Below are 14507 nucleotides of genomic sequence, written 5' to 3'. Positions count from 1 at the left end.
CCAAAAAATGTTATTATTATTAACTTTTATTAGATCACTAGACAGAGAGAAACTGAGAGAATAAAATATTAACCAAATATTAAGCCAGTACAGAGTTAACACTTACCAACACTTAAAACAGTTCTATTTGCTTTTCATGTACCAACTCAATTAAAACCTGCATTATGACTGAATATCTGAATCCAACTACTGGTAATAAGAAAGTTTCTCCACAAATCTTGGACACATTAAGGTTCTACTCTAACGGTCCTTGGCCAGCAGGAAAAAACAATCTACGGACTGTTAATTAAAGGAAGGGCAAGAGTTCACATCACACCACTCCACCCATGTGGTATATTCATTCTTAGCACAGGCATACCACAAAGTGGCAGCTCTTTCCTCGAGTTCAAAGACAGGCTTTGTGGGGCTAGAGAGGGGGAGCCCTCTCTGTATCCTCAGCAATGCTGCACATCAACCAACCAGACCCATCCAGTTGACACCTACCACTGGATCTTAGACTCTACTTGCCCAAAAGGGCATTCTGGGTTTTTCTGTCCAAATGTATTTCTGCATTCGTTTCTATCATAGGCAACTACTCTTTTTAGATAAGAGCAAACCTAGCGAGTAATGTGGATATCTGCAATGTAAAACCCTGACTTACATGGGTGGGATATCCAGACTACATGTTTCCTACTGCCCTAGTTGGTTAATACTCTGATGTTAAACTTGACAAGATGTAGTATGGGATGTCCTCAAGCCATAAACAAGTTTTGTTTTGTTTTTTTAAAGGTCATTTGGGAGGGCGTGGGTGGCTCAGTCATTCGAGTGTTCAACTCTTGATTTTGGCTCAGGTCACGATCTTGCGGTTCTTCAGACTGAGCCTTGTGTCGGGTTCCTCACTAACAATACAGAGCCCTCTGGAGATTCTCTCTCTCTCAAAATAAATAAACACAAACTTCTTAAAACGTTTTTAAAAAGGTCACTTAGAACTTAGGATGTACTTCTGCACATTAATTCACAATGCTGTGAACCGACCTGTGTTCTACAGGGCCCAACGTACCACTAAGTTGCCACACTGCCAAGGGCAGTATTGCAGAGCGTAAGCTGTGGTTGAAGAAGGACAGAGCTGGGCTCCAATCCTGCCTCACCTGCCTGTTGTATAATCTCACTAAAATTTATTCAACTTCTCTGAGTCTAAATTTCCATAGCAGGCAAATCATATTTGGATATGAAAATTATGTATCAGAGGCTTGGTGTGAAGGTAACGTGGACCAGTTTTCCCAACCTTTTTCACAGGAAAGCATGCACAGAAGAGGACAGTACTCACACTGCACCCTGGAGTAAGATGCTACTCCTGGCGAAAGGTGACCAGCCTATGTGGTCCTGCGTAGCCGGCCACTCTAAAGGCTGAGGGGTTGGTGTCTGTGGCACGTACGCCTGAGACATAAGAGTGTGTCAAACCCAAGTGGTGAGGCTCTGATTACCAGTAAATATACATAAAGTGGTCTGCTGTGAGCCCAGCAGATCACTAACAATTTCCCCTCATGGGCTTGGGCTCCTACTCTGAAATAAAGAGAGTGACTTAGAATTCTCAAAGCCCTTTGGACTATGTAATTCCACTTTATACCATTCCAGAACCTGGCTGTGCTGAGAACAACGTACGTTTGTGTGATTCCACTGTGGACCGTAATGATTCCTCCTGCCTCCCCAATTTGAACAACAAGAGCAGCTCATGGGATGAGTGGGGTATCAAGAAGAGGATTTCTGGGTGCAGATGGAGGTGCAGGCAAGCACAGAAGCTAGAGTCAGAGGTGACTGAGTACGCACTGTGCCCAGCATTCTGCATATGTTACTTTAATCTTCACAGCTATCTTGGTTTGGTTTTGTTTGGAAGAAGGAGCCACACAACGTATTATGCATATTTAATAAGAAGACTATCCAGTGGGTTCCAATATCAGACTCCAAATCCTCCTCCCTAGAAGAAGGGGTCAAACCTCAATCAGTGTAGACAAGGACCAGACCTGATTCAACTGTGGTCCTCCTCCTTTGGACTTCATCTCCTTGGTTCAGGCTGGGAAGTTTCCTTCTATCACAGCCATTTTGTTAGTGGATTATTATTAGCCACACTTAACAACAAGAAATGCAGGGTGAAATTTAGAAAACTTGGCCAAGGTTATTTACTAGACTGGTTTTCAAACACTAGGTGTTCTGCTGATGGGTCAGAGGTTCAAGGATGAAGAACCACCAGGGTAGAGGTTGGGGATGGAAGCCAGGGGTGTCAGAGGAGTGGGGGTCGGAGCTCACTCGGCATTCTGCACCCTTCAGGGTTTGGGGTGGGAGAGTGAGGCAGAAAGAAGAGTGTCATTCCCCTCCGTGCTTCACACCACTGGCTCTGAAGGTGGTGGGTTAGAAGACAGCAAGTGGCAGCAGGATCTCTGCCTCTCCTGAGAAGCAGGAAAGAGTGGGAAGAGGCCGGCAAGTCTAGGGAAGAGGGACCTGTATGAACAACACAGAGTCTACTGGTCTCTACCGCTCAGTGCCTATTCACAGGGCCCGTCAGACCTTATCAGAGGGGAAAAGTAAATCTACAAAATACCACTTCGGGTTAACTGAAAATAGATTGTTGATATCCTAAATTAACCCTCAATCCTGAAAGTTAGGTTTTTAAAAAGTGTTCAAACACACAAAGAACATAAAAGGACCTGCACAAAAATCAATAAATGGGTTCTAAATTCTGCAAAAGCTAACTAATGTCAAAGACAATGTGGAAGAGTTCTGTGTGGCACTATTGAAGAATATACCTACATTCTAACTCGAAGGGGAAGGGAAAACAGAGGCCACAGTGAATAATGATGACTCCACATAACACAGGGAGTATAATTTGCTTTAATAATTCATTTGCTTTCAAGATATGTCATGTATCGAGGAATTAATACACACAAATATAATATACCAATTTTGTATACACAGATTCTTTGCAGAAGCATGGGGAAAGGTCTCATGAATCATTCGATCTGGAATAGACAACTGGTATAAAACACCACCAAAGATCTGAAAACTAGGTGGGTCCGGGCCAGGAGATCCTGAAAACTCCTTGGTACTCATCCAGAATAAATCTACCTACTAGTGATGCTAATTCACCCTTCCATTTAGAGTTAAATAGGCACATTTCAAGATAAATTATAAAAAAGGAAGTAATGGGTGATCCTCAAATCACTAATTTCAGTCTAAAATTATTAAAATATGGTCTGTTAAACTTAACTTTGTTTGATGCTAAATTCAGAGAGAGGGAGAGGTACATCAACAAAGGAGGTAGAGTAAGGATTATTTACCAAACACAACCATACAACGTTTATGAAATGATATGGTTAAATAGTACACCAAGAAAACAGAAAACAGAGGCTATTTAATTACATGGAAGGGAAAAGGGATGAGGGAGGGGAACAGAGTTTAACATTTAAAATTTAAAATTTTTAGGGTTTCAGAAACATATTATGGTAATAGGTAGAAATAAGGACAAATCTTCCTTTTGATATACTCTGCACACTAGTAGAGATTTGTGTAAGGTAGTGTGAGTTCATCAATTCAGCCTTACCCTTGGTCTGACTTTACAGTCTGCTGTGGAAATCTTGCCTGGACTGCCCATAGGCACACCGCTCCAGAGAAATCAGCCCTATGTTGTCAGAAACTGACTTTCAAGTGGGTCCTGTTAGGAATTCCACATTATGGCAATTCCATAGTTCAGTCAGAAAGCATTTGAAAAGATTTATAACTTTGGTTGCCTCTTTTCTGATAATGGAGGGCTATTTGGTTTGCCTTTTGCCTTTAATAGCTTGACCATTTTTGGCCACCAAAGCATTGTAACAACTAAACTACAGTTTGTTTGTTCTCTCTCTCATTTCCCAGTAACTAATCATGTTAATGTGCTGTTAGAATAGCATCCCTGACTTTTTGTTCTTGGCCTGTTATCCTTACGCTCTGAAGGTCATACTTAATTTTTGGCTATGTTTTCCTTTTCATTGTTAGAATACTTCTCACAAGAGGTCAAGGCAAGCATGACAATTAAATTTTACATTTTTGAGCTGAAAAAACTGTGCTGTTCTTCCAGAAGGGTTTCATCTTGCATTGTAATGAGAGGTGGTTAACATTGAGCAGATTGCTTGTGAGCCACTAGTTACCCTCATCGTTGGAATCAGTTTAGATTTAAACTTAGAAGTCACTACAGCTTTGAAATCACTACATAGGGTATCCATAGGCAGAAAAATAAAAAAATAACTCTGAATCAAACTCATATCCCATATAAAAATTAATTCAAAATGGATGGCTGAGGGGATGCCTGGGTGGCTCAGTCGATTAACTGTCAGACTCTTGATTTCGGCTCAAGTCATGATCTCATGGTTCATCAGTTCAAGTCCCACACTGGGCTCTGCACTGAGAGTGGGAAGCCTGCTTGGGATTCTCTGCCTCCTCTCTCTCTGCCCCCTCCCTGCTTTTTCTCTCTCTCAAAAATAAATAAATTTTAAAAAATGGATGACCAACAAATATAAAACATAACAGTATAAAACTTTAAGAAAAAAAAGACAAAAGAAAATCTTCAGGACCTATGACTAGGTAAAGAATTAGACTTGATACCAAAAGCTGAATTCATAAAAGGAAACACTAATAAATTGAATTGCATCAAAAGTAAAAACTGATGCTCTCCAACAGAGGCTGCTAAGATGAAAACAAAAGCTATAGACTGGGAGAAAATACCTATAAACCATCCATCAAAGGACTAGTATTTAGAATGCATAAAGAACTCTCAAAACTTGGGGCGCCTGGGTGGCTCAGTCGGTTAAGCGTCCGACTTCGGCTCAGGTCACGATCTCGCGGTCTGTGGGTTCGAGCCCCGCGTCGGGCTCTGTGCTGACAGCTCAGAGCCTGGAGCCTGCTTCCGATTCTGTGTCTCCCTCTCTCTCTGACCCTCCCCCATTCATGCTCTGTCTCTCTCTGTCTCAAAAATAAATAAACATTTAAAAAAAAAATTAAAAAAAAAAGAATTCTCAAAACTTAATAAGAAAACAGGCAAAAGAAATGAAAAGACATTGCACTGATGATAGATAGATAACTAATAAGCACACAAAAAGATGTTCAGATTCTTCAGTCACTAAAGAAATGCAAATTAAACCAGGAGATACCATTACACATCTATCAGAATGGTTAAAATAAGAAATAGTGACAATACCAAATGCTGATGAGGCTGTGGAGAAACTGGGTCATTTACGCAATGCTGATGGGAAGGCAGGTAAAGTGGTACAGACACTCTGGAAAAGAGTATATGGCAGTTTCTTACAAAATTAAATATGCACGTCACATCTGACCCAGCAATTCCACTCTTGGGCATTTATCCCAGAAAAATTAAAACCTGTATTTACACAAAAACTTGCACACAAATTATCTCAGCAGCTTTAGTTGTAATAGCTCCAAACTGGAAATAAACCAAATGTCCTTCAGTGGGTGAATAGTCAGAAAATTATGAGATATGCATACCATGGAATACTACTCAGCAATAAAAACAAATTATTGATACATGCAACATCTTGGACAGACCTCAAGTCTGAAAGTCTGTGTACCCCCAAAATTTGTATGTTCAAACCTAATGCCAAACGTGATGGTGTTAGGAGGTGGAGCCTTTTGGGGGTGATTAAGTCATGAGGATAGAGCCTTCACAGATGGGATTAGTGCCCTTATAAAAGAGGTATGAGAAGGCTCCTTGCTCCATCTGCCATGTGAGGTTAGAGCAAGAAGATGGCCTTGTATGAACCATAGGGAGGGCTCTCACCAGACGTAGAACCTGGAACCCTGGTCTTAGACTTCCAACCACCAGAACTCTGAGAAATAAATTTCTGTTACTTGTAAGTCACCCAGTCTGTGCTGCTTTGTTATAGCAGTCTTAATGGGGTATAAAACATAAGAATTGCACTAAGCGAAAAAAAATCTAATCTCAAAACGTTACATGATTCCATTTATATAATATTTTCGAAACAACAAATTACAGCAACTGAGGACAGATCAGTGGTTGTCAGGGGTAGCAAGTATAGGGAAGGAAGTGAATACAGCTACAGACAGGTAGCACATGAGAACTTTTTGATCAGTATCTTGATCGTTGATGTGGCCACAGAAATCTATACATATGATGAAATTACATGAACTAAATACATACAAATACACAAATGAATGCTTGTAAACCTGGTGACATCTGAATAAAGTTGGTGGAGTGCATCAATGTCAATTTCCTAGTTGTGATACCATAGGATAGTTACATAAAGTGTTACCATTGTAGAAACTGGATAAAGCGCACAGGATATCTCTCTGTAGTATAGCCTACAACTATATGTGAATCTACAATTATCTCAAAATAACACATTTTTTAAAATTGCTATATAGTTCTTATTTATTCTAAGTGCCCTCTTTTTAATGTTTCACTCATTAGATGCCTGATTTCTTCCTTCCCCTATCTTGCTACTCTCTGTAGTCTTAATAGTGGAAAACATTTCACTGCAATTAGTCATTTAACTCTTGCCTTCCAAAAACTCTTATTCATACTTTACTATTACTAACTGGAGCACACCTTTTGGGAACAATACTATACTTGAATAGTAACTCTTCGATGCATGAAATGGTCAAATACTTTCCGAGTCTTGGTTACTCCATTGGTAAAATAGGGGGAAACCTAGGTTAGGTTTCCTGTGAAGAAAAACAAAATAGTAAGTAAAGTACTTTGCACATAGTAGTTCCTTAAATGTTCATCGCCTTTATTTTCCTATTAACAATCTAAAACCTAGCTTAGGGGTGCCTGGCTGGCTCGGTCGATAGAGTATGTGACCCTCGATTTCAGGGTTGTGAGTTCGAGGCCCTTTCTTAAAATAAGTAAGTAAGTAAGTAAGTAAGTAAGTAAATAAATAAATAAAGTAAAACCTAGCTTAATTTCTGGGTTAAAAACCTAACACAAAACTGTTTTTCAGTTTCCAAGGCTTACATTTGGAAAATAAGAAATGCCTCTTTAACAAGCACAGACAGAGGATGTGGTGAGGCTGAATTCAGTTCTTAAAAAATATTTCAACTTAGGAGACCATAATGATAGTTAAAAAAATTGTTTTATATTTATTTATTTTTGAGAGAGAGAGACAGAGCGTGAGCAGGGGAGGGGCAGAGAGAGAGGGAGACACAGAATCTGAAGCAGGCTCCCAGCTCTGAGCTGTCAGCACAGAGCATGATGCGGGGCTCAAACCCACAAACGGCGAGATCATGACCTGAGCCCAAGTCAGACACTTAACCAACTGAGCTACCCAGATGTCCTAACCATAATGATAATTTTAAACCTATGTGTTCTCACTCTGAGTGAGACTCACTTTGAAAACATTCTTTCTGTCAAAATGGTGTTTTAGCGTATCATTCATTTTATTATGAAGAGTAGCTGCCCAATATATGGTTAAATCTATAAAGAGTAACCGATCATGAAAACCAGATTGTATCTATTCACAAACAAATGACTGTATGTTAGATGAGTTCAGCTTTAGTAATGACACAAACTCCAATGGTGGAAATGCATCCATTCAATCTACCCACAAAAATACTTTTTAGTAACAGACTCCTAACAAGGCAATAAGCTTTCAAGATGTCATAGATTTTCAGTTACTAAACCAATCAAGCTACCAAGCAGCAGGAACTAAGCATTTAGGATCTAAAATTCAATATAGGATGCTAAATGTGGGGATTCTGAGCAATGTGCAGCTCAGTGCATAATGACAGTTAGATTCTCTGAGCAACAGTGGCCTGAGAGAACTGTCAAAGGCAGAAAGACAAGAACCAAATGTTACTCCTCTACTGTAAGCAAGTAAAAGGATGACACAAAGCATATTTAACTTCTATTGGCTGCCTGCTTTGTTTATGAACACTTACAAAACACAGAATGCCAAGTCATACTTGAGGACAAAGTCTTCTCTCAAACATTTTCTTAAAGTACTGATAATTTTGCAAAGCAATGCTTACCGAGCAAAATAACTTTGTTTTCGTTCCTTCTTCTCTTCCTTGGTATCCATAATATACAATCAAAATGCAAAGTATTTGGAAAAGTCCTTCTTTTTAATCAGTGAGTCATAACCCTACAATAAAAAAAAAAAGAACAAAGTGACTATAAATTAAGAAGTTTGTAATAGCCAGTATGAAGAAGAAAGCAGAGTGAAGATACATGGCCCCACCACAAACAGAAGATAAACTTTAAGTTATAAAATGCAGTCATGTTAGTAATACACGAAATGCAAATACTCATGGAGGGTAATAAAAACCCACAATTAGAATGGAGGTGTTAAACTAAAATAAAAGGTAGCTAGGAAAATAAACTGAAGTATTTTCCTCATAATCAACAATTATTTCAAAATGTGCTAAAAGGAAAACCACTGATTTTTGAAGATTTTAGGCTGCCTCTGCAGAATCTAATTATTTTTTTTAATTTACAAGCTCATAATCATTTTTTACAAGTAATTAATAATGAATATGTCTCATACATAATTTTGAAAAATGGATCACTTAGGTGTTTTACAAGAATGTTCTTTCTTTAAAAATAACATCAGCATTCCATTTTATTTTCGGAAACATGCCAGTGACTACATCCCACTTGAGCAAATGTGGAAATGAAAGTACAAAGCCTCAGGAAGTTATTCTTCAAAATGGCTTTAAATGCCTGCTCTGCCTCTCCCTCTCCCTACCCTGCTATCCTCACCTATGCTTCCCAGGAGTGGCTTAAAGCTATAATAAAAGGTTGTCTCCAGATCAATCTTCCTTAAACACCACTTTCATCATGCCACTCCCCTGCTCAAAATTTCCAATGTCTACTTACTGCCTGATTCACAAACCTAAATGTTCTGCAAAGCATTAACATTTCCTAAAATCTGTCCCCTCATCCTAAGGGGTATCAAAGTTAAAGCAAAGAATGTTCATCGATCAAAATTACTTGCTAATTCATTTCAATTCAATGAACAATTTTTCTTTAAGATTTCATTTTTAAGTAATCTCTGCACCCAATGTGGGGCTCAAATCCATGACCCCGAGATCAAAAGTCACATGCTCCACTAAGTCAGCCAGGGGCCCCTTCAATGACAATTTAATTCACATACATACTCGATGGAAGGCACTGTGATAAAAATCAGAGGCCACAGATACATAAGCCACAATATTTGCCCTAACAGAGTTTATTGTCTTACAAGGGAGATGCTTAGGATGTCAAGTCAATGGGACACCGACGGCTATGGCGGTGGCACAGGTGCTCCTAGAGCCCAGAGGAAGAATACTCAGCCTTAGGCAGGGCCCCCCCACCACACTCCCCATACACCCCAAGATTTGAAGGATGAGTGTGGGTTTCCTACTTGAAGGGTTTCCTGTGTTGTTCCTAGTAGGACACATATTTCCCTGCTGCTCCAGGATTAAATGCGAAGCAGGGCAATGGTGGGGTGAGGATGAAGACATGGGCAGGATTAGGGTCATGGCAGGCCTTTTTATGTCACACTAAAGAGCTTGATCTTAATCCTAGCTGTGAATTGTGTGCCGCCCACCCTTTGCTGCTCCTATGTCAGACGTCACGAAGCAAATCGTGCTGCGCTTGCTACAGACATTACTGAATTGATCAACATGAGATAAAAGCAATTTTCTCATCCCTGATGTACATGAAAGAAGTTGCCAGAGCATTTTACATGAGGGAGTGTGATATACCCAGGCTGTAAGGATGGACTTGAGAGGGTTGAGAACAGCATGAAATAGATCTGTTGGGAAGAAATGACAGACGGTACAATAGTTCAAAGAGGAGGACCCACACTTAGGCAGCAGAATCCAACACAGAAAGACGGGGGAATGCATTCAAGAAATATTTTGGCAAATGAGTCAAGACCTGGTGACTCATTCAGCATAGACAACATGACAGAGGCAAGAGGAAGAATGCCCTCCAAATATGTGCTTGAGGGGCCAGGTGGAGGGTGACACCACAGATATGATACGATGGACGTGAAGCAGGCAGGCTGGGTGTGGGCTGGGGGCATGGAAACAGATAAAAGATCAATTTGGGACACGTTGCCTTTGAAGTGCCTGTGGGATAGTCAGCTGGAGACATTCACCAGACGTTTGATTACGTTTAAAGTACACGAGTGTAGTGAGGGCTAGGGAAAATGGTTTAGAAATTATCAGCATATGGTTGTGGTTAAATAAAAAAAAAAGAACGACAGCAAGCAAGCGAGCAACAGTATGATGATGATAACACTCTGTGAACACACCGCTACACCTAAAGCCCTGAATGGAAACAACAGGGCTGTGCTCTCCACTCCTACTGTCTTACCTCCATGTCCCTGGCATGTACCTTGCCCTCAAGGACTTTATCAACTGGTAAGGAAAATAAGATAAAAATATGTGTGCAATAATAAATAGATATGTGTGCAAATAACTAGAATAACAGGTAGTAACCTGGAGCTGTCCAAAGAAGTAAGCATACAAAAGACGCAAAGTTCCATTTTGATGGAGGTAATAAAGTAAGGCAGGGCAGTGAAAATTTGAACAGGTAAAGAGAAGGGAGAGACAGCATTCCAGAAAGAGAGATCAGCTGGGCATAGGTATGTACAGGAAAAGAACAAGACACAGTCAGGTAAGGACTGAGTAGCTACCAGATAAGAAAAGGAAGCAATCCTAATGCCTGCCTACCGCAAGTCACTTACTTCAACATATCAGGCGCACGTTCTCTCTTCTAATCCTTATAACCATACTGTGAGTTTGGTATCCTTATTTCCACTAAACAGAGGCTGAGAGATACTAACTTCCCTAGCACCAGCTGTGGCAGAGCAGGGACCTAAAGCCAGTTTGGTGCACACTTCAATGCCTTTCAATAACCTGTGGAGCTAGAAACCTTTAGAAATGAGAAAAAGCAGTCTGGAATCAACAGCGTCCAATGCCTCAGCACAGATTCCACAGGTTAGAGCAAATGGACCTGGGCCTTGGGGAAGGGGGTCACTGAGATCTCCAGCAGGACCATGTCAGCTCAGTGGTGGGAGTAGAAGCCATACCTCAAGGAATAAGCATTCATTCAAGAAGCTGGGTGATGACAGCAGAGAAAGGAAAGACAGTGTTGTCCAACGCTCCTGAGGTCAGTCTCACACTGTGGGCTGAACCCACTGGGGTCCCCTCCCTGCCTCCAACTCTGTACCTTAATCCCTATCCTTTCTCCAGCTTCAAGTGACTTGCCTACACTCCTCTGTGTGACCAGATCCCGCATAAGGCCCAGCTCTGCTCTAACGCCTTCCCTGACCTCTCGTGTGCTCTCTCTCTTCCTTAGGAGCTTAGTTCACTCGCCACTCAACACTCACCATGAGGCACTTAGTCATTCACTGTGTGATGATGCCGCTTCACTTAGCCTCCTCGGCCACAAACAAACCAAAAGCCCCTTCAAGTCAAAAACCACCAGATTTCACAACTTCCTTTTACTTCCCTAAATACCTAACACAGAACCAAGCAGAAAAAAAATCCACATAAGAGCTAAGCAAGGAATCAATCCAGGATTGGAGCAAGGTCAATTATATGGCAAACAAATAAAAATCCGAGAACCACCGCCTGCCCCCCCCCCCCACCAATTAATAATTACTTGGGGGCAAGGGGTATAGATGCAAGCCAGTCTCTCTCTCAGACTCCAGGAAGGATGAGAATCCCAGCTCTCTGCCCTGCTCTGGGCCAGGTGGTTTATTTTAAAGTTCCTCTCCTGCACGCTGCCACATGTGATGCTCCCTGTTTATTAGATTTCTCCTCATGAATAAAAATGAAGTCATAACAATCTAATTGGAAAATTTTTATATTGCAAGCTGAGCCAGAAACTAATATTTGGTTCTAGTGGAAAAATATTGACAAAAATAAGCGCAAGAGAAAAAGATTAAATGATCCAAGAACTGACATCTGGTGCCGCTGTGTCTGTTTAGAACTTGCAAAGCTTCCCCTTTTTTTTAATATTCTATTTGATAAATAAAAAACATACTAATCTCTGATTTCTTTTAAATTCCTGGGTATTTTTCTATTCCTTAAACAAGACGTACGCAGTCCTTTCAGGTCAAGACACACCAACAGATTACCCAGGAAGAGAGCAGCAAAGGTGCCGTAAAAATGATTTGCACAGAGCACCATACAGCAGCCTTCATGCTTCACTGAGGAACCAGAGCTCCTTAAATCAATCTCTAATGGGAACTACATTTTCCATTATAAGTGGTTATAATGGGCTTCTTAAAAGCCCTTCTTTCATTTAATGTTGACTCTTCTTCACATCAATAAACTCGAGACTCATCCAAACACTGAATTACAAGACTCTCCTGCATTTATGGCACATTACAGACCAAAAAAGAATTTCATGAGGGAAGCACAAGACGAATCTTCTATCTAAATATTTCTGCTCCTGATCTTAAGTCAGGAGAGACAATTTAAATCTAAATTCAGTTCATTATGAAAATAAAAAAGGCACGTGCAAAATCCTTACCTCGTAAGAACTGCGTTGAAGACAGAATATTTACTGTATTACCAGCAAAGTGCTCCCTGTTTGAGACCGTGGCACCACTCAGAAAGAATTTAAGCACAGAGCTACAGGAGACTCCCTAAGCACAATAAACCAGTGTGGACCCACACAGCCCAGGGTGGCTTTCTGACTCTGCATCTGATAGCTTGCAGCTCCTTGCACATTCAAGTATAACCAGCCTAGACTAGAAAAACACCAGTGTACCTATCATGGCCATAAACTGTTTTCCCAACAACATGTTTCCTATTATACAAATAAAATAATGGCTAGAACATGCTTTGAGGCTTGGTCACGCTAAGTTGGCCACTTAAGGAATAGACTAAACTGAACCTTTCTAATGCAGATACTTCCTTCTAGAAAATGCTTACACTTCTACAGAAATAGAGTAGGTGTTCAGTCGTTCTCAAAGCTACACATCTAAACAAAGGAAGGATGTTCAAATTTCAGCATTAACCAAGGTCAGATTTGAATACTCTCTTTAACAAAAAACATGGGAAGATGCAGAAATAGATACAAAAGGGTGCCACAAACATGTAAGGGGAGCATCAAGGAGATAACACCCCCAAGGAAACAAATGTGTGTCAGAAAACCAAAACAATAGAAAACAGAACCTAACAGCAACCCAAAGCAAAAAAGTTATGCCTGAATCAAGGTGATGATCAAGGACAGGCCAATGGTCTGCTACTTGGAAAAATGGGACAAAGCCAACAGATGGCAAAATAAATGGAGAACTCATCAGCTCTTATTCCATTACTCTTTGCCTAGGGAACTGAAATTAGAGCCATAAAGAATTAAACAAATGTGAGTTTCATTGAAGAGAAGTAGGGAGAGGGGTGCCTGGCTGGGCCAGTCAGTAGAGCATGCAACTCTTGATGTTGGGGTCCTGAGTTCAAGCCTCATGCTGTGTGTACAGTTTATAAAAGGAGCAAAGTAGAGAGATTTTATCAAAGCTCCTAGATACTTTAAATGAAGACCCATCTCTAGGCTAGCTAGATCATTCTGTATGTTCCATCTAAGAGAATGTACAAATGAGATTTCTAAAAAGTCACTGGCAAGGTCAGGGATTGTCAAAGGTGTGAAGAGTGCCAGCAGCATAACAGTGCACAAATACATTTTTTTTTTAATTTTAATTTTTTTTATTTTGGACACTGATAAAATTTTTTTTAATTTTTTAACTTTTTATTTTTTTAATATAATTTATTGTCAAGTTAGCTAACATACAGTGTAGTCTTGGCTTTGGGAGTAGATCCCTGTGATCCAACACTTACATACAAATTGTTGGGCAAATACATTTTAATTTTCAACAAAAGTAAGCAAAGGGATTGTGCAAATTACACACTGCACACCATTGCATAGATTCCCAGCAAAACATTAGAAATGATCACTACAGGCAGGTTAGCCAGGACTTGGAACAGCAGGCAGTGAAACCTGGGATACAGAATATTTACAGAAAACCAATGATTCAGCAGAACAACAACAAATGAACAGACCCCTTTCTGAAGCCTGTACCTTGGACCAAGTACTCTGCTGGATACACATGATGAAGACAGCATTCATGGGCCAGGAAGTTCAGGTGGAACAGGCAACCGAAACCCACTGGCTCGTAAGACAAATGGCAAGTCCTCTGATACGGGCAGAGCACGGAGGGGAAGCAACTAAAGCAACTAACTCTGCCAAGAGTTTCCCCAATGATGCACGCAGAAGAGAGGTTGGGCTCATTAGGCAGACTGCGGATGTGCAAGCTGTCATCAGAGAATGTATGATGATCAGGGAATCCTGAGTGGTCTGGGATGGCTGGAGTACAGATCCAGTGGAGGGGAGGAATGATGGCTTATTCAAATTACACTGACCTAATTTCCCTCTTGGACACAGATACTGTTCTCATACATTACGGAAATGAGGTAAACACAGTATAACTACTTAAAGGCATTTGATAAGTTTCTCTTGATCCACTTATCGA

The 14507-nt window shown here is 40.5% G+C and overlaps 1 protein-coding gene across 9 annotated transcripts in view; it reads right to left on the bottom strand.

The window, feature by feature from the left end:
• Positions 1-14507, bottom strand: part of NCOA7 (nuclear receptor coactivator 7) — a 156577-nt gene that overhangs the window by 122409 nt on the left and 19661 nt on the right. For 6 of the 9 annotated variants that reach the window (XM_058735175.1, XM_058735173.1, XM_058735167.1 and 3 more), the window contains exon 2: positions 8011-8123. The exons of 2 other annotated variants lie outside the window; for them this stretch is intronic. In XM_058735175.1, the coding sequence (XP_058591158.1) occupies positions 8011-8060 (50 nt within the window). In that variant the 5' untranslated portion in view covers positions 8061-8123. Of the gene's footprint in view, positions 1-5203; positions 5283-8010; positions 8125-14507 lie in introns of those variants that run through there. One more of the 9 variants, XM_058735176.1, reaches the window with a different exon arrangement.

Source organism: Neofelis nebulosa, chromosome 6, assembly GCF_028018385.1.
Source record: "Neofelis nebulosa isolate mNeoNeb1 chromosome 6, mNeoNeb1.pri, whole genome shotgun sequence".
Classification (NCBI taxonomy): domain Eukaryota; kingdom Metazoa; phylum Chordata; class Mammalia; order Carnivora; family Felidae; genus Neofelis; species Neofelis nebulosa.
Note: the sequence above shows the minus strand (reverse complement) of the source record. Positions and strands in the feature narration are given on the sequence as shown.